The sequence below is a fragment of the Cynara cardunculus genome (assembly GCF_001531365.2).
Source record: "Cynara cardunculus var. scolymus isolate 2C chromosome LG 1, CcrdV1, whole genome shotgun sequence".
Lineage (NCBI taxonomy): Eukaryota > Viridiplantae > Streptophyta > Magnoliopsida > Asterales > Asteraceae > Cynara > Cynara cardunculus.
The window spans coordinates 42,379,108-42,405,008 of record NC_037528.1 but is presented as its reverse complement, the minus strand read 5'-3'; the positions used below and the strand labels follow the sequence as shown (position 1 = coordinate 42,405,008).

General features: G+C 38.5%; 1 protein-coding gene across 1 annotated transcript; it reads left to right on the top strand.

Moving 5' to 3' along the window:
• The first annotated feature begins 1,986 nt into the window (after positions 1–1,986).
• Positions 1,987–22,768, top strand: LOC112512123. Its single transcript, XM_025117966.1, has 6 exons — positions 1,987–2,203; positions 3,290–3,369; positions 6,282–6,524; positions 8,186–8,347; positions 10,945–11,034; positions 22,352–22,768. The coding sequence occupies exons 2-6, from the start codon at positions 3,303–3,305 to the stop codon at positions 22,537–22,539; spliced, it is 750 nt and encodes a 249-aa protein (XP_024973734.1). The 5' UTR covers positions 1,987–2,203; positions 3,290–3,302; the 3' UTR covers positions 22,540–22,768.
• The last annotated feature ends 3,133 nt before the right edge of the window (positions 22,769–25,901 follow it).

Sequence of the window (25,901 nt, the reverse complement as noted above, 5' to 3'; positions counted from 1 at the left end):
AAAAAAGAATGGAATTTTCCTATTGGTCGATTTTGGTTTACACGGTTTTTTAGAATGACATGGTTTTCATTTGAACCTGCCCATATATATATATATATATATATATATATATATATATTAGCAAGCCCAACTTTTTTAACTTATTGGCTATGACCCAAATATATCCCTAAGCCTAACATATAACATAATCAAAATCGACGATTAAAACCTTAAACCATTGAACATATCGACACATTTGATATTGACGGTCTCCAAATTTTGAAATCTCTCAAGAACTCCATCAATCTATTGATCTTTCTAATTCATGGTTTGATTTCGGCGTACATCATCAAGACATCAACCAAGTGATTCAAGCAACTTAGGTTTGGCTTCTATTTTGTTTGGTTTAGAACTCAAGACTAAAGAATTGAACCATTGAAGGTTGTGAAGTTGTGGATTTTGTTACTCAATAATCGTAGTAGAGTTGTAATTTTGTTAATTTGTTTGTTTTCTAATATGTTATATATTAATTTGTTTATACTTTGGATTGCTTCGACTTTATACTCAAGAGCTGCTTAATTATTACATTTATTTGTTTAGATATTTTGTTTTGTTAAAATTGATATTTGATCTGAAATTCTAAATTATATATGTTTTTTAAGTTTAATATTTAAAGTCCATTAAAGGCCCAAACCGCCTAAACCGGTCAGACCAGACCGTCTTTTCGTGGTCTGGTTTGACCGGTCTGGGTACTTGATGTCAAACCGCTCAATTTGAAAATTTTATAAACTGCTATTACGGTTTGGTTTGTGGTTTGAGGGTTTAAATCGCCCAAACCGGACTGCGAACACCCCTAATCGAGAGTGAAATCGAGAGCTGAGAGCGAGACCCGGAGGAGAACTCTTAGGTTATTTCATGGGACGGTACAAAAAACAAACGGTTTGAAAAACCATTCGGACTTAAGGTAGCGTTTGGTACGCAGACATAAATGGACATGACTGAACATGACAGAACTGGACAGGACGGAACAGGACAAGATAAGAGGGTAGGACTGGACAGGACATGACTTGATAGGACAGGACTGGACGAGACAAGACTGGACGAGACAGAACTAGATAAGCTACCCCAAAAGTTATTTGATGATTTTAGATATTATATAATAGTTATAATTAACACAAATAAAATAAATAATTAATGAATTTAATTTATAAATATTTGTACATAGTTTTCATATTTGTATCAAATTTGAATGAAAAGATTGATATAATTGATGGTAGTAGTGGTGGAGGTGGTTTTGGTTATGGTGGAGATGGTGGTGGCCGACGGTAGTAGTGGTAACGAACGGTGGTGGTCGGTGGCCGACAATGGTTATGGAGGTAGAGGCAGTGGTGTTTGGTGGACGACGGTGGTTATAGAGGACACGAAGATGGTAGATTGTGATGGTGGTGGTGGTTGACAACGGTGGAGGAGGTAGTTGTGGTTGATGTAGTGAAGATAGTGGTGGTGGTGGTTATGGTGGAGGTGAGGTGGCAATAAATGTTGGTGGCCGATGGTGGTCGTGAAGGAGGTTGTTGCAGTAGAGGAGGAGTTGAAGGTGGCGAACGGTGGTAGTGGAGGTGGTAATGGACGGTGGTCGACTATGGTAGAGGTGACAATGGACTTGGTGGACGGTGGTTGTGGAGGCGCTGGAGGATGTTATTGTAGTAGAAGAGGAGGTGGCCGTCGGTAGTGGTGGCGGCAGCCGAAACTAGTGGCGATGACCATTAAAATAAATATCATATTAAAGTTATATATCAAACTAAGATAAATTAGTAATATTTTAATTTCTGTCATATTTTTGTTCCATTTAATCCACCTATTTTAATAAAACAAGAAAAATTCTCTTTTGTCCCGTACTATCCTACCTTGTCACAATTCATCATCCATGTCACACCAAACATTAGACGGTTGGTTTTGTTTGGGACATAGCTTGTCCCATCCCGTACTGTTGCTTTAGATTTAAAAAAAAAAAAAAAGCCCCGGGGTCTTCCTCCGCTCGGCTAATCGAAATCACTCGACCAGTCATTTCTTCCGATTCTCATCATCGTCAGACGACAAATCAGGCTCCCCTCCGGCCTTTTATCAGTCATCTATTTTCCACAACGATACCCGGACCGAACACGGCGGAAAATCAGTCTCCTCCTCGTTCATCTCTAATCGACTACGACTCTGCTCACTGCTGGCGGTAAGAAGGTTAGGGTTAGGTTGATTTAATTCCATTTAAACTTGTTGATATGTTAGTTAGAACTTATAGTTGCTATTTTTAACATTGAGTAGCTTCATGTTTGCTGGTTTTAATGATTGTGTCTTATACTAAAAGCAATGAAGATTTGATTGTTCTTGACTTGTTCGTTTAGCATCAAGGTTTTTATCGAAACCCTAAAACCCATATAGGTGGAACTTTTTTTAATGCTATGTCTGACATGGCTTCCACTTAATGCACTATTAATTTTGATTTCTGCTGTTAATGTAGCCTGTAACCAGGGCATGGTGAAATCAGAATGATGTCTTTGAGCGTGTTATCAGTACTTTGCTTTGTTATCAAATGACCTTTGATTTCTTGGAGAATCTTAATTTTGATTGAAATCAATTAAAGACTATGTTTTGGACCAACATGCGGTGGAGGACGGTGGCCAACGGTGGCCAACGGTGGTTGTGGTGGAGGAGTTGTAGTAGAGGTGGAGGATGTGGAGGTGGTGGCTGACGGTGGTCAGCTGTGGCTGCTGGTGGTGGTGGCAGATGCGACTAGCGGTGATGACCATTAAAACAAATACCATATTAAGGTTATTTATCAAACGATGGTAGATTTGTATTATTCTAGTGTCAGTCTCGTTCTTGTTCCACCTATTTTGGTTGAACAAGAAGAACCTTTTTTCTCATGCCGTCCCAAATTATCCCAGTTCTTGTCCGTGTCCTTGTTGCGCCAAATGTAGAACAATAAGTTCTTGTACTGTCTTATGTCGCACCAAACGTAGGACAATGAGTTTTGTCACGTCCTGCCCTGTCTTATGTACCAAATGCAGCCTTATCGAGTGTTCTACTTTGCCTGTCTAAGTATGTTGCTATCATTATTATTATTAATAATCAAGATATTACTAGCATATACCTGAAAGAATAGATTGAAAGAACAAAGGATTGGTGGTGTTTGCATTAGTGTCACAGATGGGGACATGTGAGTCTTATATATCCTATGTAAATCTTTTCATGTGATACAATTGGGGTTTAGAATCCTTAGTTGCATTCTTGACTGTTGTTGTTGGCTCTTTTTCAGCAAATTAACGAATATGGAGGAGGCAAACAAAGACGACCGTTCAAACAATGAGGCTTCATGTAATGACAACTCAGAAGATGGTAAAGATTTGGTCTGCAAATTTACTTAATGATATGCATGTTAGCGTACGGTGTTGATTGTTTGATTATTGCTATAATTTATAAACGTTGTGAATGATGTTAGTGGCTTTCAAAGAAAATGAATTACTGGCTGGCTTGTATGGAACCTAGCTCATCGTTGAATATTATTCGTTTTAAACACTTAGGAATGCAAGGGTTTAGAAAGTACATAGGACGATTGTTGCTATTGGTGCTTCATGATGCATCTTTTGCCCCACTTGCTATCACGTTGCTTTCTACGAAGCCCACAAACTATCTAGCAAGCTAGTAGTTTCCGGGGAATCATGTGTAGAACTTATATGCGCCCATTATGAGAAACTTCAAAAGATTCACACTTTAATCCCTTAACATTTTGTTCTTTTCTAATTTTCTTGCCAAGCAACTAGGTTCATACCTACTCGTTTAAGCTTACATAAATGTGTCTTCGATCATGTTAACACATCCGGCCATACTCACCATAATCTCCAACTTGAAGGATCACTTGATCTTTGTAGGCCATCATCTTATGATCTTGTTGTTCCTATTTACACCTTATTAGACACACAAGTATATTCATGCAGAGCTTATATCACAAAAGGCATAGCACATTTAATTGAACAATACACATAAGAATACCTAGAGTCAAGGTTTTAAAGTACGAAAACATGAGGCAAGGCATTTTCCCTCCCTGAGGCAAGGCGTAACCTCGAGGCGGTCGGAGGCGTAAGTCTTGAGGCGGAAAATAAAAATAAATAAAATAATTATATATATGTAACACTTATCTGATAATAATATTTAGAATCATAATGTTGCTAATAAAGTCGTTAAATACTTTAATTTTTGTAATTATTAGTTATAGATTTTATTAAAAAAAAACAAATTAAATTTACACACTAATAAAGAGAAACAATAAAAGTCTCCCACATAAAGTGAAACGTCAAAAGAAACAATAGAAGTGACACAGAAGTCAAGAGAAAGAAGGAAAATCACTCCTGCTATGTAGAATTAAAGAGTCTTGATGCTCTCTCTAGTCGCATCCCTAATACCTAGTCTTTACTATATAAAAACGAAAAAATCACACATAGCAATAAGATTGCTTCTTCAATGGCTATGGCGCTAGGTAAAGTAAGGAGCAGAGGTTTCACTTTAATGGGTCATCAATTCGGTAAGTATATTTTCTTTGATTTGGCATATTTTTTAATCCTAAAGCCTTAGTCCCTCCTCAGCCCTGCCTCGGTAGTTCGATGCGTACTTCTGCCAGACGTTTTGTTTGGTTTGGTTCTGTTCACATAACACACATTCTCCTTTTGTCTATATAGAGTACTCAACAAAGACTCATCAAGTTTTAGCATCAAGCCATAAACTCGGGTTAATCCTTAGCAAAGTATGTGAACATGAGTGAAATTTTCAAGGTAACATAAATAGGAGCTGTGAAAAACAAGATATAATAATGTATTTGTCCTGTTAACATCATTTAGCTGTATATGAGGGTTAGGATTGGTATCTGTATCATTGTTAAAAGTGCAAATATATAGATTAGACGTATGGGTCAATGGGGTGGAACACGAGTAAGAGAATTGCAAAATGTCTTATATATCAAACCGCATTCTTCATGTGAGAGAGCTTTCTTCTAGTGGGACATATGCTGTTACTTTGGTCAAAATCTGAAATCATGGAAGCGGTCATGACCGTGATTTGTCCGGTTATCGCGATGGTAAAGCGGTCCAAAAAATAGCGGTTCATATAATGATTGGAATATTATAATGTATATTTTGGCAGTTGAAAGTCCATCTACTAGTTCTTGAAATTGCATATTAATATGTATGTTTNATGTATATTTTGGCAGTTGAAAGTCCATCTACTAGTTCTTGAAATTGCATATTAATATGTATGTTTAGGCAGCTAACTACATGCTTCAAACGATTAAAAAGAAATAATTAAATCTCAAATGACTGATGTCAGCTTCAAAAATGACATCATTCCAAAACATTGTTGAGCAACTTCAGATATCAGAAGTCGTGAACTTGAGAAATTTTAACCCAACCCTAAAAGAGCTCTACACTTGGCACAAAAAAGAGCCCAACACTAAATAACCCAAATAACGTAAAAACCAAGCACAAGAAAAACCGCAGATTTAGCACTGCTATTGCAACTGAAAATTGCGTCAAAGTGCCGCAAATAGTATTGCTATTAGTGGCACTGTGATTTCACACTGCTATTTTCTCGAGGACCGTGAACCGCTATACCACCGCTATGCACTGCTATAGCGGCGCGATTAACAGCATACCAGTGACACGACATCGTACTGCTTGAACATGTGTCTTAGGCTTATGCTGGACATGCTCTCCTGATAAATTCTAGAGTCGTGGTTTCTTATGCTGATGATTCTGGTCAAAACAAGAGTGAAGAAATAGGTGACTTCTGTGGCTTAAGACAAGTGAAATAATATTAATCAAGAGTATTATTTATCTTTCTATGTAATCTCTTTAGTAAGCTATGTGCTTTCAAATTTAAATGAATTATGGGTTCTGGTATGATAACAAACACAATTTGCATCTAGTTTTTGTATTTTTTTCATCAGCGGTAGGAGAAGGGGGTTACACTCCAATTTTTGAGCTCACTCAAGAAAGGGAGAGTCCTTTACCAACAGGCTATCAGCCTGATTCAGTTAGCTGATTTTTAGCGTAGGAAAGTGGCTTGTTTATTATTCTTTAGTAGTATGCTTACACGAGGTAATGGGCTTTCGACTTACGAGAATTTTGTTGCTATACTCTCTCATAAGTTTTCATTTCCTCTAATCTAAATTTTTTTTTTCTCTCTCTCTCTCCTACGATGTTGATCTATATCACACAACTACTGTTCTGTGACTTGACTGATGTTGTGGGAATCAGCAGATTGGGAAGCTGTTGCAGATCGTGCTCCAGATGAGTTGCTGACTTCACAGTGCTTACCAGATGTATCCAAACTTGAGATTGAAGATAAAAAAGATCAAACTCCTATAAGACGTGGGAGGGGCACATTCTCTTACCAAAAACATGGCTTGTATAGTGATCAACAGTCTGGTGTGCTTGTTGAGGATGATTCAATAGATCAAGCTGTGTCCCTTGGTTCTGAAGGACATGGACAGACAAGAGATTGTAGGTTCTTTACTGCTTAAACATTGTGTGTTTTGTCTTTCATTTGTTTTGCCTGCTTCAGGAAAAAAAGGAAATAATGCAATTTTCATGGGAAATCTCAAATAGGAAAATGATTTCATTTTTGTGGGATGGAGGGAGTATATATAGTTCTGATGAATATACAAATGCAACTGAAATTATCCATTTTGAACATGTGTAAAGTGTATGTGAATCTATGATGACAGGCACCCAAATACGATTGTATGCATAGAGATCTACCCAAATATGTTGATATTCGATATATGACATACAAATGCATGCTTGTTGGTTTGTGTGTTTGATTTTACATCTGTGAAAACAGCAATTGTTATTTTGTTTATTAAATTTGCAAAACTTAAGTTAGTGTCATAATAATTTTGTCGATCATGTCTTTAAACCCCAAGGTTTTCCTAATGATTAGACACACATCGTGTCTTGAGAGTTTTTCAGTGAGCATGCTCTGAAAGATGAAAAAGAGTTGCATCCCTTGTAGCAGTAAGTTTGGAGTTTGGAGCTTGGAGCTAGGCATGGCTTGTATGACACAGTAGGGGTCATATGTTGCTTCCTCCAGTGCAAAGATGTTTATGCTCTGGCCATTGCTATGTGCTGGATGCCATCAAGATATGGTCCGTGTCTTTGTCCATCACTTTGAAATGTTTTCGCACCTTTTGAGTTTGGAATCTCTCAAGCTCTATAGGGGATTCCTCTCTTGTCATGTAAGGTCCATCCCACCTAGACGTTTTCATAGAGAAGTGTTAAAGCAAAAAATTTATTAACTATACCTATTGACACATGTGGAGTTTCCTGGAGATTTGTTTTTCCTTCTTTTCTAATAGAGCTGATGTTCAGGAGGCTTATTGTAAATTAAGGAATTTTTGTTTGCTTCGTTCCACAGTTCCTTGAACTCCACAAGCTGGAGTCTATGGTTGAGCTGACCCCTACTTACCCAAATTGAAGGTTTTTAATGGCCTAAAAGTGGTAATGTTCTAACTCCTACCTGCAAATGGCAAGCCTCTATACACTAATCAATATGGGGCTTGCCAATATGTTTTATGTTCTCTAGGGTGGGTAGGCCCACAAGGCATCCTCTAATCTCAAGGACCTATCTTTCTGATCTGGGTCGCAGTTTTGGCCATGACAATTCTATTTATGTCATTAATTTATGATATTAATTCTCTTTGGGACGAATCTTTATCTTATTCATCTGCTAGTTAAGCTTATGATAAAGTTTGGGAGCAAGACTATCTGCGTCCATGAAGCTGTTATGAGATTTTGACATGGCCTTGTTTATTATGGTATCTTTATATACACGAAAAGCTTTTTCTTTCAATAAGGTCATGTAAAATTACTCCAAATCCCATTTTACAACAGAAATAGAAACTGTTGCAAACTAAAACTGAATGGCCTGTAAATTTTGACTAATAAGTCACACCCTGATTGTTCTCTGAAGGGCAAGCCAATCACATCAGAATTATTCAAATGCAAGGTAATTGGGAACATAATTATTACCCTATGCTTCTCTTCCATCATGTATAAAAATTCAATAATGGAGGTCTGGTGAATTTTTAAAGAACTTGTAGTCTATCAGTCACTGCTGTAATTCTTAAAAAGCAAGATCTGAGACTTTTTTTGTGTGATTTCAGTAAAATATGGCACACGCCATGCCCTTGTTCTGGAGGACTTCCAACCAAGTATGACTACAACTGGGCTAGAGAATATGTTGGAGAAGTATAACTATCATGATGTTGTGATACGCTGGGTCGATGATACCACTGCACTTGCCGTGTTTAGAACACCATCCATTGGTAACTTCATGTTCCTCGTATTAGTTGATGCTTTTGGTTTTTAATTAATTGTTATATTAGAGGAAGGTAAGCACAAAGTATCAGATTTCAGTATGTTAAAATAGAATATTGATTTATAAGCTCATTTCTTCCACCAAGTCAATGATATGTTTTGTTTGTGATAGTTTATAGTTTATATGTTCGTTTATTTTTTAGTTAATATCTCAGAGACTTGGTCATAGGCTTAAGTTATAGAAACAACCTCTTTGCAAAACAAGCAAATTACTACATACAAAGGCTTCCTAGTCTCCCAAAGCCAAGGAGTTTTGGTCTCTACAGTCTTTTATCTAATTATTTCCTTTAATTTGCTTTGGTCTTTAGAGTTCATCTTCCAGAGATAAGTTGCTTTTTACACCTGTACATAATGCTTAGCACTAATCTCTATTTTATTTTGGCTCAAACAAATTAAGACATACTAAATAGGCAGATTTCACATGGATCCCTGCCCATCAAATTGGAATCCCTATGTTGGGTGACTTATTTTTTTTGGTTCTTTGGGGGGGGGGGGGGGAGTTGGGGGTCGATGGATGGATTTGGGAAGTGATATTTTATGGCATTGCCCAATATGTATAAGTGACAGAGAATGCTATCATGTCTAGGGCTGGCGGTGGGTAAGGATGAACACGTTACCCATTATGTTTAGACCTGTTGGATAAGGGTATGGATAAGGAAAGTTATATCTGCTCACTTATATCTTCCCAGCAACTATATGACATGATACCGAAGGGTCTTTGTCCTAGCGGTATTGTAGCCTTTGGCCTCCTAGGAGGTCAGGGGTTCAAACCTCACCATAGGTGAGGAGGGTGTGTGAGTTTATTTGTTGCATTTGCCGTATATAAATATTATATACTTCAAAAAAAACTATATGACATGATTCATGTCAATAAAAGTGAGCAGATATAAGCATGAAGCATCCACCAAAAGTAGTGCTTGAACAAATGTAGACTTTTAAAAAGATTCACCTTGATGTCTCTGTGATGAGGCTATTTATTACGATTTCATTGGAATATCTCTGAAATACCTTGGAAGAGAAACAGCAGAAGAAATAACTGGAAATCTCTACCTAGAAATGAGAGTCTGCAAAGGGTCCACAGCTGGCTTGCATACCTCTCTACTAGAATTTTAACACCTGATGATGCACACTCCATCCAGTCAGAATATATTCCACTGCCTGCGTAACCTTTTTAGGACTCATAACAACATTATTGAAACATCTCGAGTTGGTTTCCTTTGAAGAAATAGGGATGTTACTGTAATCTTATGGGCAATATAGAAACAATATTGTTACTATCCCAAAAAGAGAAAAAAATGAATATTGTTGGTGTCTTGCTGGATGGTACAAGAATAGAAGATTACAGATTCTGTTGCATCTAACCAAATCACTCATGCGTTTTACCAAGATAGAATTTCTATCCGTCATGAGCTTTAAAGCATGATCTGGTGACTGCAGTTGATCCATAAGCCTTCTTGAACAGCAGACCTTCTGATCGAAGTGCTGATGGCTCATAAACACAGGCAACCAAAAGGATGTGGAAGCAGTTGGCCAGAAATTTATGAGTGCCCTTTTCTCTCTGTCTTGACGCTGACCTCCTTGCATACTAATGGTACTGACAGTCTGACAGTAGTTAATCTAGTGATTGAAGTGTCTTATCATCTTTTGGTTCAACTACTGATAATCAGGAGAGCCATGTGTTGAGTTAACCCCAACAATAAGCGGAAACAAGCTTTAGGAGGTTCCGGCTAGGATTGATATCCAGTGGGTTGCTTTCCTGACTTAATTTTTAGTTTGTTTGTCTTTTGTTGTTCTAATACCATTGGAAGGCATGTTGCTATTGTTTATTGTTATTGTAGTTTCTATTTTCTTAATATTCGTCTAATCGTGTTTATTCTTTGTGATATTGTTATTATTTTTTTTTATGAGGATTATTGTTATTGCTTATCTATCATCAAACTCTACTATTATCAAATACTTCTTCCATGGACAAAACATGTAAAGGTTGAAGAAGCAAATAAAGCAACTTAAAGAACGGTAGTTACTTTATCTGCATGCATTTGGAAATTTTTGTGCTTGCAAGTGATGAGGTCTATGCATAACATTTTTGCATGTTATTGAACCAGATTAGATTTGATGTTTTACTGGTGTTCTTTGCCCTAACTAGTACTATCTGAGTTTCTTCAACCAATGGTTGTGAGTTCGAGACTTGTCCATAACATGATGTGTGTATTTCGACCGATTTAAAAGAAAATAACTTTAGAAATGGTTGACTCAATCTTAGTGTAACATCTTAGCATGAAGAGGTAAAAACGAGAAAATGCAAAGTGTACATGATGGACAAAAATACTGATATTATCAAAAAAGCTTGCAAAATACAAGTGATGGTGAACTTGTGCACAAACTAATCTATATGCTATATCTTAATGTGGAAACTGTAAATAAGATCATGCATCTTTTACATAGTGCTATATGATTAGACGAATGTCAGTATTGATGATATGCATATCCTAGATTGAATTGGGGAAGTGCTTGTTTTTTATGATAGTCCAATCTTGTTGTGCAGCTCTTGAGGCATGTAACTCAATCAAGTGGCCATTTACAGTTCGTGTACTTGATGAGAAAGATGTACTCCTAAGCACCCTTCCAAAAAGAGGTAATATGCCTTCATCTTCTTTTTCTTTCTAGCCACCATCCCTGTCCCCTTGTCCCCAGGATACTTGCCAAACAGATAATATTTAATTTCTAAATTTAATATGAACTCTCATCCATGCCACTTGGATTGACTCAACATGTATGCCAATTTTTCTATATAGTAAATCTATGGCTGCCACAGAACTCTCAATTTTTTTTCTTTGGTGACGAGTCTAATTAAGAGGAGAGAGAGAGTGTGCGTGTGCATAAATCAACATTGATGAGTTTCAATGTGACTTTTAGTGGTTGGAAAAATATGTGCTCTTTTCTATTATCAATATATGTTTCATTTATGTATTTGTTTATAATAACATGGATGTATAACTTATTGACTTGAAGTAGGCAAGGCTCTATTAACTATCTTCATGTATACCTTGGTGTACTACTGAACAATATATGACTAAATACGCTTTGGCCTGGCCGGTAGTTTGCTTATATGTCATTAATTTTGACACAATTTGCGGTTGTTGATGTAGTTCAAATGCCTACCGCAAATTGACTCGGAATTAGGGATTGGGTGGTTAGTCGAACAAGTTTGACAAATGGGCTTTTTTTGTCCTTGCCTTATGTTGCTTTCTTTCCATCTTCGAAAATTTACTTGTTCAAAATCCAGAAGAAATTCGAAGGCAACCTTTTTCACCATTAGCAACCATTAAAAGATAAATGGTTAGCTTGATTTGGTCTACAAGTGTAGGGTTTTAAAACCATTTTGTAACCATTAACGCAACGAACAATAATTTTAGGTTACATTTTCCTTTTAAATAAGTTCTCTAAAAACAACCGTAAGCTGGATCCAATGACAATATAAAACAAATCTAAACAACCATAGGGTGTTTAGAGGGTTACCTTTCAGATCTGTCAGGGATATGTGACGGAGTACTTAGAAAACATGTTGCGTGTTTCCTCTTGGTGATCTACACACGAACATGCTTCTGGCCTCCACCTTATGCTAGCCCAAAACCCTAGATCTAATATGTGTTTTATAGAAAAGAGAATGTTTCTTTTCTATGTTTTCCTCTGATAGCTAAATCTAAATGATCCAATCAAAATTTGATTTAGCCTATCACCTTATTTATATGGACTGTGTTATAGATACTTCATAACTCAAATAAGGTTTTAGTAATTATCTGTAATTTTATATAATTATCATAAACTTTATAGGAACCCAGAACCTCAAATGCGCTAGTAATTACTGCTTGAGTTAATAGATAAGCAGAAGCAACAGTAATAAAACTGGAATGGTTAACACGAAATGACAGACACAATAATCTTTGAGGAAGCAGTCACGTCTGCTGTATTTCAATTAGCTTGAAGAGATTACACAAGAACACCAAGAACATACAGTAATGTGTGTATCAAAATTCTCTCAACTACCTAAATCTCACAAGTGCAAAATATATTCTCTCTAAATATGGCAGGAGCGCGTCTTCTTTATTTGTGAATTGTTAAGGAAATTCTTAGAGGAATTACCCTTTTATAGGCGTTTCTAGAAAATAGTTCTTCCAAAATTGGCATTTTTTGCTAAGTTAACGCGTCCACCAGTCTTCTGCCTCCACGTGTTTGATTGCAATAACCGTTTCTGTATACGTGTTGGATGGAGGCTAGAACACTTGTAAGACAAGCCGTGGAACCTTCACGTAGACGGGCTAAGTAGGAGACCCAGAGGCTCTGCATGTACTATGCAGAGGGAGTTGAGCTCTGTATCCGCGTACTTGGCTTTGTGCGCGCATGTCTTCGGTTTTCATTCCCTCTGTGTCCGAGCTTTGTATCGGAGCTCTTGGTTCCAGGCCGCTTTCTGATCAAGTCCTCTTGACTAGAGCAAAAGACTTTTACTTACACTTTCAAATAAATATTCTAACAATCTCCCCCTAAGTGTAATAAAAAGACTTGCTAGAAGTAAACACTAGTCTAGAAAGCAAGAGGCCAACATGGTCCTCTGTAAATGACTTTTTATTGAAATTGAAAGCGTTAAGACATTACGAAACATGATTACAAAGGATAAGAGCCTACATATGTTGTAACTTCACGAACCTTCTAAATAGCTCACGAAAGTCCACAGTTCATCGATTGTGCGTATTAGCTCTAAGGCTCCACCTCTTGATAAGGGGTCTTCATCTCCCTTCAGGATCACTTTGTTTCTAATCTAGAGCAGAGTTGTATCTAAGTACTTGTATTTTTATATGCTCTGAAGAAGATTTTCTCTTTGTGCTTGTTCCTGAAGATGACTCCTAGCTTTGAATCGACTATGATCGTCCAAGATGGAATGTACTGAATGTCCTCAAGTTTTTCATTTGGTGCAGAGACAGATAGTTGGTCGACACCTATCTCGAGAGCGATCTGGAAGTCCACCTTGCTTTTGTATTCCAAGAGATCCGTTGTCGTTTGTCTAATCGCAGAGTTGGCCACAACATACTTGATTCCTTTATCCCTCTTATGGTCGGTGTGGAAGCACAGAGTGAGAAGATCCCAAGGGTTCAAATTTATGAAGTCACAATCCGTGAACACACTCATCTGGCCTTGTGACCTCTCCACCATGTACTCGTGGAAGATAATTTGATTGTGAGCAAAGGTTCTTCTTTTGACGTCCAAAACCTGTCTGATCCCATCGCAGAAGTAAACTTGGCTCTGGGCCAAGGTGTATTGTTGAAGAAACCTCCGTCTGATGTTCTCTTGGACCATTGGATGCAGAGTTATCTTTATGCGAGACACTTCTTCCCGATCTCTGTAGAGAAATTGATAGATGTTCTCATTGGAGACTAGATCTTCAATCACTTTTCCTTTGGGAAGAGGCCTCCTTATGGCGTCCATTTGATCTCTGATCTCTTGAACTCTGTCGTATGCGGGATTGGAAATTGGGGGTCTGCTGTTGTTGGGCTCTGCATGACTTGGATTGATTAGTGGAGGTTGGAGTTGATTTGGTGCAGAGGCTGGACTTGCTCTTGAGCTGGAGCTGAAGTAGAAGCAGAGATTAATGTAGATGCAAAGGCGAGTCTTGAAGGATTCACCGGTTTGGCAACAAAAGGTTCATCCTCAAACTCTGATTCAAGAACGTTGACCACCACCTCTTTGCCTTTATCCGGTTGTTCTTTGGCTTCCTCCATGAAGGGCTCTGAGGACGATGTTGATGTAGATGGAGAGGAAGGAGCATTGGTGATTAACTTTGGAGGGAAGGTAAGATGCACCCATGTCTTCACCTAAGACAGATGCAGAAGCGGGCCTCGTTGATCTTGGTCTTGAGGTCTTGGTGAAGTGGCAGGCTCTGGATTTAAGTTATGAGCAGGTACAGAGGAGACGGGGGCAGCTTGAGCAACATGTTGATGAGAGCTCTCCCCCTTTTGATGGTTTTGAGGGCTAGAGTCATCTGGGTCCTCTTAATCATCAAATTTCCTCCTCTTGGAGCTTTCTGCGCATGGAGATCCTACCTTCCTCAATCTTCTCTTCCTCTTCTTCTTAAGCTCTGTAAGCGGCATCTGCTTCACTTTCTCATCGAACAGCTCAATGATGTCTGTTGTGGCTTGAGTTGCTTTGGTTATCTTGACGTCCGCTCTGAATTTGAACGTAGCCAGAGATCTACGCATCTCTGCAGCCGCTGTCCTGGCTGCGGAGTTAAAGTCTGAAGTAATGGAAGACACTTTCTGCAGTAGCTTGTCGCCCAGAGCAACCATGTCGGTCCTCGTGATGTAGTCTGCTGGAGCGTTGATTGGAATCAAGGCCATTTCGTTTTGCTTGACCATGTCCTCTATGAACTTTTGAAATTGGTCCATAGAGACGGGCGTGATGATGGCCCTTGACTCCTCCCTCTTGATGTAATCCACCACTCTTTGCAGAGTGGCATTGGTGTTTGTCGTCAATCCCATTTGTTGTTCGAGTGGTTTAGCATTTGTCAAAGATTCCGCTTCCAGAGATCCAATGGATGCTCGAACATCATCCAAGGCAGATGCAAAGGTTGATGGCTTTGCATGAGCCATTGTGAGTTTTAGCTCTTCCAAGGAGCACTATCGAAGTGAAGGGAATTGGAACAAGAGGAACTTTCCATGACTTTCTTTGATGATGATGACATCTCTAAGTGTGCAACAAGAGGTGCCTCTGCACGCGTTCGAGAAGAGCCACAACCGTCAGGTACAACTATCTCTGGCCCTTCTGACGCCTCTACTCCCACTTGTGATCTTGCAGATCCAGAACCAGAGCCTAACAGCTCTGCATCAGAGCCCAGTCCCTCAGAGCAAGAGAATACCATCTTTGTATCTGAACCTGGTCCCTCTGTACTACAATCCGAGGGGGAGCACGCAGAGCCATTATCACCTATAAGGGACACAATGCCAAACATCCCTATTGAGCAAGATTTCAGAACTCCACCTACAGTACATCCTCCCATGACAAGATGGACGAAAGAGCATCCCTCACACCAAATAATTGGTAATCCTTCACAAGGCGTCAAAATGAGAGCTGCCACTGCAAATGAATGTTTATTCGTAAATTTTCTAAACATGGTAGAGCCAAAGAAGATCTATGAAGCACTACAAGACCCAAAATGGGTCGATGCCATGTAAGACGAGCTACTCCAGTTCGAAAGAAATAAGCTATGGACTCTTGTTCCTCTACGTAAAGATTAACTTGCTATTGGTACTAAGTGGGTCTTCAGGAACAAGAAGGATGAGTATGTCATCGTCATTAGGAACAAAGCCAGGTTAGTTGCCAAAGACTACTGCCAAGAAGAAGGCTTAGACTATGACGAGACATTTGCACCAGTAGCAAGGCTAGAAGCAATTCACTTGTTCTTGGCCTTTTCTGCACATAAAGGATTTCAAGTCTATCAAATGGACGTTAAATGGGCCTTTATGAATGGTAAGGTTAAGGAGGAAGTCTACGTACGTGCAACAACCTCTTGGGTTCGAGAGCTCTACACATCCAAAGTATGTCTATTACCTAGACAAAGCTTTGTATGGGCTCAAGCAAGCACCCAGAGCCCGGTACGAATGACTCTCGACCTTTCTAATCTCCAATGGTTTTGAGAAAGGTAAGATTGACACTACCTTGTTCATCAAGAGGTATAAAGGTGAGATGCTACTAGTGCAAATTTGTGTGGACTATATTATATTTGGTTTAAGGAACCAGAGCTATTGTGACAAGTTCTCTGCATTGATGAAAAGTGAGTTTGAAATGAGCATGATGGGATAATTAACATTCTTCCTCGGTCTCCAAGTAAAACAAGCGGAGGAAGGTATCTTCATTAATCAAGCTAAATATGTCTTTGATGTCTTGAAGAAATACCACTTCATAATTCATCGACAATGAGGACACCAATTGCTACAGGTACGAAGCTTGATGCAGATCCATTTGGAAAACCGGTGGATGTCAAGACTTATCGTGGAATGATTGGGTCACTTCTGTACCTCACGGCTAGTAGACCAGACATCATGTTCGCTACATGCTTATGTGCTAGATTCTAAGTTAATCCCAAGGAATCTCATCTTCTTGCGATGAAAAGAATTTTTCGATACCTTAAAGGGACTCAATTTTTGGGTCTTTGGTATCCTAAGCATTCTGGCTTTGATTTAATTGCATATACAGACTCTGACCATGCAGGGTGTAAGCTCGATACGAAGAGCACATCTGGGAGCTGTCAACTACTTGGAAACAAGTTAGTGAGTTGGACATCCAAAATGCAGAACTGCGTGTCAATATCCACTGCAGAAGCAGAGTACATTGCCGCAATAAGCTGTTGTTCCCAAGTCATATGGATGAAGACTCAACTCAAAGTCTATGGTGTTGAGTTTGACAAGATTCTCATTCTGTGTGACTCAGAGAGTGTAATAGCCATCACTAAAAACCCTGTGCAGCACTCCAAGACCAAGCACATTGATGTCCGCTACCATTTCATCAAAGACGATGTGGAAAAAGGATTGAAATGTTCTTTGTTTCCACAGATTTCCAACATGTAGATATCTTTACAAAAGCTCTTGATGAAAAGAGATTCATTTTCTTAATCAGCAAGTTGGGCATGCTCAATTTGCAATGATAAATCAGAGCCTTTGTATGTATAATACAGAGCTTCTGCACTCAAGATTAGCATATATTTGTTTTATTATTAAGTCCATCATACAGAGCCTCTGCATGTACTATGCAGAGCCTTTGAGTCCATATTTTGTCATTCCTTTAAGTTTTGTCATATAGAGTCTTTTTATCTACCACATAGAGCCTCTGTACCTTACAACTATCGCTCGTGCATATCTTACCATCTGTTGATCCAAGCATAGTCTAAGGGGGGTGGAGAACAAAACGCATCATTCAAGGGGGAGAGATGAATTTCCAAGACCCAAAGCCTCTGTATGTACTATATAGAGCCTCTGCATCATCAAGTTTGTTCGTGATGACTTAGAATCTGTATACAACCATGAGCCTCTGGATTGCTCAACACATATGTTATCTTTCTATATCTTCAAACATTTTTTGATCTAATAACACCTACGACGGTTATCGAAGGGTTTTTGGCAGATCCTATGCTACACAGTGTTCAGTTGCTCCGGTTCGTGTAAGAAAGTCGAGTATGTCTCATGCATTGTGATAATGTGTTGATTCAATATGAGATAATAGTTTGTCTACATTTCGCTTACTATGACCAATTTCCATCTATACTCACTTTTGGAGGCTACTATACATACTCGTCGTTGGGCCCTACTATCCATACTCATTGTTGTGGGCAACTATATATCCAAGTCTTACCCTAAGGAGTGCTAAGATATCAACGCCTATGCCACAATATCATCGAGATCTCTTGGTAGTCTTCCACATCCTTAACATTTGATTTGGTAAAATTGGCAGTTTTGGAGCTCACTTTTACATGCAAGGTCTGATAACCTATATCTCGGTCTATTGCTAGAAGCACATTATCAAGGCGAACCTCTACAAAGAAGGCTACAACGAACATTGTTTCGTGCACCGTCTCAACAAACCATAAAATTTGAGCGTGTCAAGTCCGATATTGAGATCATCTTCAACAACAGAGATCTTCAAGATATTGGATACCTACTTCATGCCATGGATCCATGTCACAACTACACTTGTGGTAGACTTGCAAACCTCAAGAGTTGAAACCATATAGGGAGCTTTCTAATGTCATTTCTTTTTTAAATAGCTTGTAGAAGACCATATAGCTATAGTAAAAAAGAACTTGTGGCAATCATTGCAGGATCTGACAAAAGGAGTTGTTCAACTGCTTTAAATACCCAGTTGTTTGTATAAAGGAGGTTCATTATATATTCATTCTCAAGGCTACCCTCATCTCGGTTAGTATCATGCCTTGAGCAGTGGAGGGCATTATTGATCAGTTACTCTTGGAATGGATCTACCTTATCGTATATTTGTACCTTATATATGCCTAGCAGATCAATGGCTTTGTCCATGTGCGTCCGTTTCAGTAGAGACAAAACTGGCTCCTAAGATACTAAAAAAGTTGGTTGCATCATTTTCGACTATCTCGCGTTTAGCCTCCAGATCATACGAGAAAGTCGGTTGCGATAATTGTTGTATCTATATGGTATATTAGTTTATCTGCATTTCGCTTATCACAACCATCTTTGATCGTATAAATTGAGCATTGTTAATACCAATCCTGAATGTTTTCTAACATGCCTAACAACATCAGTCTTCCGAAATAATAGCTCCCAAGAGCGAGTAAGAATGGAATGCACAAAATGTATAATGGTTTGATTACTAGATACATCACTGTTTATCCAAACCTTACTAGAGGGGAGGGGCAAAGTGTTTCCCAATAATCAAGGCATTATGTTCATACTCATGGTTGGGGCTACTATTTTGAGAGGATGTTGTGGTTAATGATACAAGTGTTGAACTTCATGATGTTCAGTTCACGAGCTTACGACGAGGTTGGTCACGTTAGGGGATATAGTGACAAGCTATTCTACCATTGTCGCAATTCTTTAGACATGCAATTTTCTAGCAGTAATGGGTACATTTGGATGCAATGCGTAAGACCATTGAAAATGTTGTATTGCAGCTCGCAAAACACTTGGAATCTGCATAGCTACTGTAAGGATCACCAAGTCCATGCCATAATATCGAGCACCTGGGATCCGCAATTGTTACCTACATATAATTTGCTATAACTGACGGTTTTGGAGCGGACTATTACGAGCAAGGTCAGACAACCTATATCTCGTTCTACTGCTAGAATATGCATGGTGATTTGCCCTGCACTGTTGGGGAACCCGGATAACCTGCCCCAATTCGGGGCCAGGGGTGCCTCGTAAAAATGGGTATCGGGTCCAGGATCCCCGACATGTTGAAAATCGGGGTTGGGGCCGGGTAATGTACTCCCCAACCCTCCCCGTCCCCATATGTTTATATATGAATTAAAATTATATTATTTAATTGTGTTATTCAATATATTATATTTTTCAACCTATTTTGAACCATTTATTGTTGAACTAGGGATAGGCCCAACAAAAACTAGGGAGGGGATTCGATTCCCATACCCGTTAGGGAACCGGGGCGGGGATAGGGATGAGATAGTAGAATTGGGGCTTGGGCTGGGGATTGCATTTCCGCCCCATTCTCGCACCGTTGCCATGCCTATGCTAGAAGCACCAGCTCATGGAACTCCAAAGCGAACTTCTATAGAGAATGCAAAGGACTTTGTTACAGGCACCATCTCAAGAAATTCTAAATTTAAGTTTGTCAAACCTGATATCGAGACCTTCATCTTTAAAAGAAGGGACCTTCAAGATATCTGATACATACATCATGTCATGGGTTATCACAATTTTACACCTGTTGTGGACTTGTGGACTTGCAGACTTGCAGGACTTGTAGGACTTGCAGTCCTCTTAAGACTTGAGACCATGTCTATGCATTCAAATCAAGACTTGTAGGTTGTGGATCTTTATCTCAACTACGCCTGTCACAGACCTAAAATGTCGAGACGATATCTATGCATTCAGATATCTATGGCACATCCTAGAGATCGTACCTTGACGTCTTGGGACAATGTCAGAGAGGGAACGAAGACTTTGAAATACACTTAGAGTTTATTTCGACGTCCTTTAGTGGGGATACCTTGCATGAAGAAGTGGAGACAAGTTCTATGATATGTATGCAATAATGTGTAAGAAGTCGGATATGGTCGGATTTGCTTCCTTAGTGTCTTAGGAGTTAATTGTCTCTACTGGAAGGGACACACATGGAAGAGTGGTTGATATGGTAAGCATACAGAGGTAAATACGTTACAACTAGTAACCAATCAATATTCTCTCGCTACTCGAGGCATGATACCGACTCGAAGGAGGGTAACTCTAAGAGGAAGCATGTTATACATATTTTGTACCTAAACACCCTTGCTTCTCAAGGCATAGGAATTCCAACCAAGATGCCACCATCCTGTAATGCAAAAACGACAATGCTATTGTGCCATTTCACCACCACAACAAACCAACGTATATGAAACAAAATCAAAAGGCAAAAACTAATAGAAGCACCATCGAGTATGAAAGATAATGAGCTGAAAACCCATCCAATGAACCACTGAATGTAAGGACCCGTTTGGTTTGGTGGAATGCTTTTTAGGGATTTGGATTTCGTGGAAGGATTTGGAATTAGAAGGATTTGAAATCTTTGGTGTGTGTGGTTTGCAGGATTTGGAATGGAATTGAATTCCGTTCTTTATAAATAATATACAAAAACAAATTATAAAAGATCATAAAAATAATTAAAGTATCCTTTTATTAATTTATTATTACAAAACAAGTTAACTTTTAAAACATTATTACAAACAAATTCTACGAAATCTCGCGAAATACCGACTACCCCCATGGGATTTCTATATCCATGTTTATGGGATTTCATGGGATCTCGAGATTTCAAATCCATGCAATCTCTCGAACCAGACATGAGATTGGAATGAAATCTCTCCAAATCTCTCCAAATCCTATCCAATCCGACAACCAAATGGGACCAAGGGAGGGTTTGGTTCACATAATGGAATTTAGTGGAATTGGAATCCATCAAACTTTGAAGGAATTGGAATGGAATTTGATGGAATTTGACTACGCGTTTGATTGGTAGGAATTGGAATGAAATCTCTTAAAAGAATTGGAATAACCATTTTGCCCACCCCACCAATACCGACCACCATGCCACTACTGTTGTCGTCATGGCTACCACCCCATCCCCCTCCCACGCCCCGCCCGCCTACCCCACCCCACCCATCGCTTCGCCCACACACTACCGACCACCATGCCACTACTGTCCTCTTCACAGCTCCCACCCCTCCCCCCCACCTTGCTCTGCCCTTACTAACCCCGCTGCCACCACAGTGGTTTGGTGGGGGGGGGGGTTAGGGCTGGGGTGTAACAAACAATAGTAGCATGCTCGTGGTGGGAACAAGGGATGAGCGATGATGGAGTTTCCTTCCATTATGCCAAAGGAATGATGAATTCATTGATTTGTGGATTTCAATGGAATTTGAAGGATTTCATCCATTTCAAGAAGTGAACCAAACAAAGGAATGAAATTTGGTCAAAGGGACTTGTCATTCCAATTCCATCAAATTCCTTCCGATTCCGCGAACCTACGGCTCCTAAGACTTTAAGCAGTGGGATGAACAACGATTACACCATGATCGCTTGAAGAGGTCTAACTCGTATTTTAAAAGGCAACACAAATGAGGCTGAGGTGTTGTATGGGAAAAAAGAGACCTTAGAGAGACACGTGACGGCTGGCATGTACTCTGAACAATTGATCCATGACGACGAAAATCTAATCGGAAAGTCTTTCATCTCTGAGAATTTTTTTGTTGATAGCACTTTCTTTGGTACACATGTAGTGATGGATATGACATAACAAAAACTTGTTGTCTCACGTTTTGCACGACATTGGACTGGAACAGGACACGACTTAAATGGGACAAAAATGCATTAGGGAGATGAGATAAGATTGTAAATCACCAAACATCTTATATGAAATTGAAACTCTAAAAACCTTCTAGAATTCTTTCACCCGTCTACTTCAACCTCACATGTCCAGTTCCATCTACATACCAAACGCACACTTGAGGATCATCTCCATTGATCAGAACTCACACCACCGAACACTTGAGGAAGGGCATTTTTGAATGACCCATGTGGTTTGTTCAGCCTAAAGATACCAAATATATGCGGTTAATTTAACGTGGTTCGTTTTGAGTCTTAGTCTTATATAGCGGTTCTACAATGAAGCTTTTGTTTCTGGTTCATTCATTCTAAGATGCTTATTTTTGTTGACAGATTTGGAGCCGCCTCGACAGAGGCCTAAAACATCAGTAAGAACTGCCCGAAGGTTGATTGCTCATGGAATGGGAATGAAGCTGCCTTCCACAAGTTTTGGGCAAAAAGAACTCAAGGAACAAGAAGCAGCCCGAAAGCAACGAATAGTTTCAAGACAGAGTTTGAAAGACGATGCTTGGGGAGACTGAATGCATCATTCTGTATCATCGACAAACTATCGGTGGTTTGTTTCATTACAGGCTTCCTAGAGCCTATTTACAACTACTTCAAAAACTGGTCATTACGATTAAACCATGTTGATCTGGAAACCGATTAAAAATATTGATTACGGTGAATCATTTTAATGACACCGGTGCTGTGTTACATAACATGTCCAACCATTTTCAAATTCAATAATTAGTAGGATGTGGGAATCAATGGAGTTCGAGTTGAGAGATGATTAAGGGGCCATTTACTAAATATTTACCCGGTAAGTGTGGATCGGGTAACTTTCCTCATCTGATGTACATGGCAAGGGCTGAAAATCTAACCGGTAAGAGCAATGATAAGGATAGAGAGTCTTACCCGGTAAGTGATGGTGAGGACTCTTACTCGGATAAGCGTTTACTGGGTAAATTGTTGCATACGATACCGTTTTAATATACTACAATCTTATTTGGTAAAATAGACTATAGTGTTGACTCCTACCGTAAGCGTTTACCAGGTAAGTATTTGGGTAAATGGCCCCTAAATGTTTGTCTGACTTTTAACTTCAGAATCAGTCGCCGTGTATGTAGACCACCCATTGTTTAAGAGAAATGCAGCATGAGAAACTTACTTTCCATTTATATAAATTTGTTATTTTGTATAAGGGGTTGTTTGACAATTGCTGAATGGTTTGGTGCATAATGATTAAGAGGCGCTCATGATATATTGCAAAACGAAATATAATTGTTTGGTAATTATTTACAACGAAAATAGGGCTCTGAATGGTTAAGGGATACCTATGATACAAAATCATTCAGAGGGTTTTAAAACCATTAAGAGGCGGAATCGTTTTTGCCAAACAAGATTCACATTCAGAGGCTGTCTCTTAATGAAACTATTAAGAGGTAAACAAACAACCCCTAAAATACATATAATGTGAAGAAAGAATAAACTTCTGTAACTTTTACTATTAACTTTTTTGAGATGGGTTTAGTTTTTGAAATTTGGAAGGTTTGTCTTCTATCTCTTACGCTCTATCTCAATCTCTTAATTTTTCCAATCCATCTTGAATTTGCTGTGTACAAGTATGTTTGTGTTTGATATTTTATGTTTTTTGGGATGGGCTTAGCTTTTGAGATTTGGAAGGTTTGTATCTAAATTTAGAATTACTAAATTGGTGACTCGTACTTTTTATTTATTTCATTTAAAAGTTCAAATATAGCAATTTTAAAATTGAAATAAACCTTACGTTTTTTAATCTTTGTTTTGAATTTAATATAAAACAAGTTATGACATAGTTACGGTAACTAACATGGCGTTAACGAGGGTTTGGATCTTTGATGAGCCATGAGCTGATGTTTTTTAGGGATCCAGAATCATCATCTTCATTTATGTTATGTAACACCTTCAAATCTAGAAAGAGCGTGTAAATTTTTAAAATTTTCAATAATGCAACAAATAATGGGTATCTCTTTCTGTAAATAAATACTTAAATTACTTCGAATGGAAATCTAGACTTAACATTGACAATTGATAAACCAAACCTTACATAAAGTCTAGGTGAAGTTTGGATTTTACTAAAAATCCAAATACAGTCGCTATCTCCAAAAGCAGAAGACATCACCAAATAACTAGATCCTTCATGTGCCTCTAACTAGCACCCAATTCATAACAGTGTCGCTATTACTAATCCCCAAGAAGAACCTAATACAAATGCCGACAAATAAAAATGGTTAAACTTAACGCCTATCAAGTCATATGAAACAACCCACCACACACTAAACAATACTAATGATAAAAAAATCATACATTTCCACACTTCATGTACAAATATTATACAAATATTTCAGGTCTATTTACATATGACAAATTAACAGTATGAATTAACAAAAAATTTGTCATAACAAAACGTTCTTCCAATTAATTCTTCCTTACATTTTCTCTTGCCTTTATCCTGAGATGATAGATGACTTGCAAAACAATTTAGTACAACAATTGAGGGTTAGACCAAAAGGTCTAGTGAGTGAGTTACACTCTTATAAACATAGTTTACTGCAAATCCCAAGATAGTTCAAACCTGAACTTTACCTAAAATTAATATCTTGGTTATCTTGCCAATCCATCTATCGCGGTTACACCGCCATTTCATCTATCGCGGTACACCGCCATTTCATCTATCGCGGTTACACCGTCTGTTTCATCTAATAATAGTCAATCAGGTAGTACTTAATTATTGAAGAGATTATTGTACCACTTTGTCATATCCGGACAACACTATGTCGTGTTCGGACAACACTATGTCCGGTGAAGTGGTTATCGGATAAGACTTGGTATCCGGACAATCTTGATCGATGAGGGGTCCTATCCAGACAAGCGTTGAGGGGTCCTATCCGGACAAGCCTTGATCGATGAAGGGTCCTTACCGGCTGACCTTGTGTGCGATGAAGTGGCCCCATCGGTTACTGCCTTATCCGATAAGGGACCTCATCGAACAAGCCTCGTCCGATGAGAGTTGTTCTTGGGAGATTTAATGGGCGATGAAGCAAACAGTATTAGTAATACAATTTAATTCCCATCCAAACAACAAATGCTAGAATTTTATCAAGATATAGGGTGATATTATAACAACCAACTATCCAAAGCAATATGGAACCCCGAACTTTCCATTACCAAACTACTTTAATACCCAATCAATTATATTAGGAAACCGAATTTTACATCATACAATTTTTATCATATTCATAAAACATTCAAACTGAAAAAAAAACCCTGCTAATTCATATCATAATTTCGTAAATAAAATATCTTTATCGTCAAAGCAACAACTTTACGAAACCCACCATTTTCTTGATGAAAATCCATCAATTCAAAAAAGCATTTATATGAAACCAAAACCCAATACTCCCACAACCAAGAATAAAAGCATGATGATCAAATACTCGAAACATGAATAAGAATTAAGTATTCCAAAGCAACCATATATAAACAATAAACAACATCTGGAGCGTCAAATCGTGGATACTCTTCATATCCAAAACAACACGAAAACATGGATAAAATATCATATCTAAAAATCAGATATTGGTAATGAGGGAGATCCGATTCCATTGAATGCGACAAAACACAAAAATTAGTCACATGTCTATCTTATATGAGTGTCACTGTTAGTCCCGAAGGGTAAGGCAATAAACAGAAAGTAATTGTAGAAGGGGGGGGGGTTGAATACAATTACACATACTTTTTTCAACTTTTTAATTCTTATTGATTTATATCAAGAATTAATACACACAGAAATACAAAAGATTGTTGCGGAAGATAGGAAAGGAAAACCTAACCTAAACAATCTTACAAAGAGAAGAACTTT

Excerpts from the sequence above, each read along its gene's own strand:
- LOC112512123 (XM_025117966.1), top strand. The coding sequence starts at position 3,303 with ATGGAGGAGGCAAACAAAGACGACCGTTCAAACAATGAGGCTTCATGT. Across the intron at positions 6,525-8,185 it reads ACATGGACAGACAAGAGATT|TAAAATATGGCACACGCCAT; the intron begins GTAGGTTCTTTA and ends GTGTGATTTCAG. Across the intron at positions 8,348-10,944 it reads GTTTAGAACACCATCCATTG|CTCTTGAGGCATGTAACTCA; the intron begins GTAACTTCATGT and ends CTTGTTGTGCAG.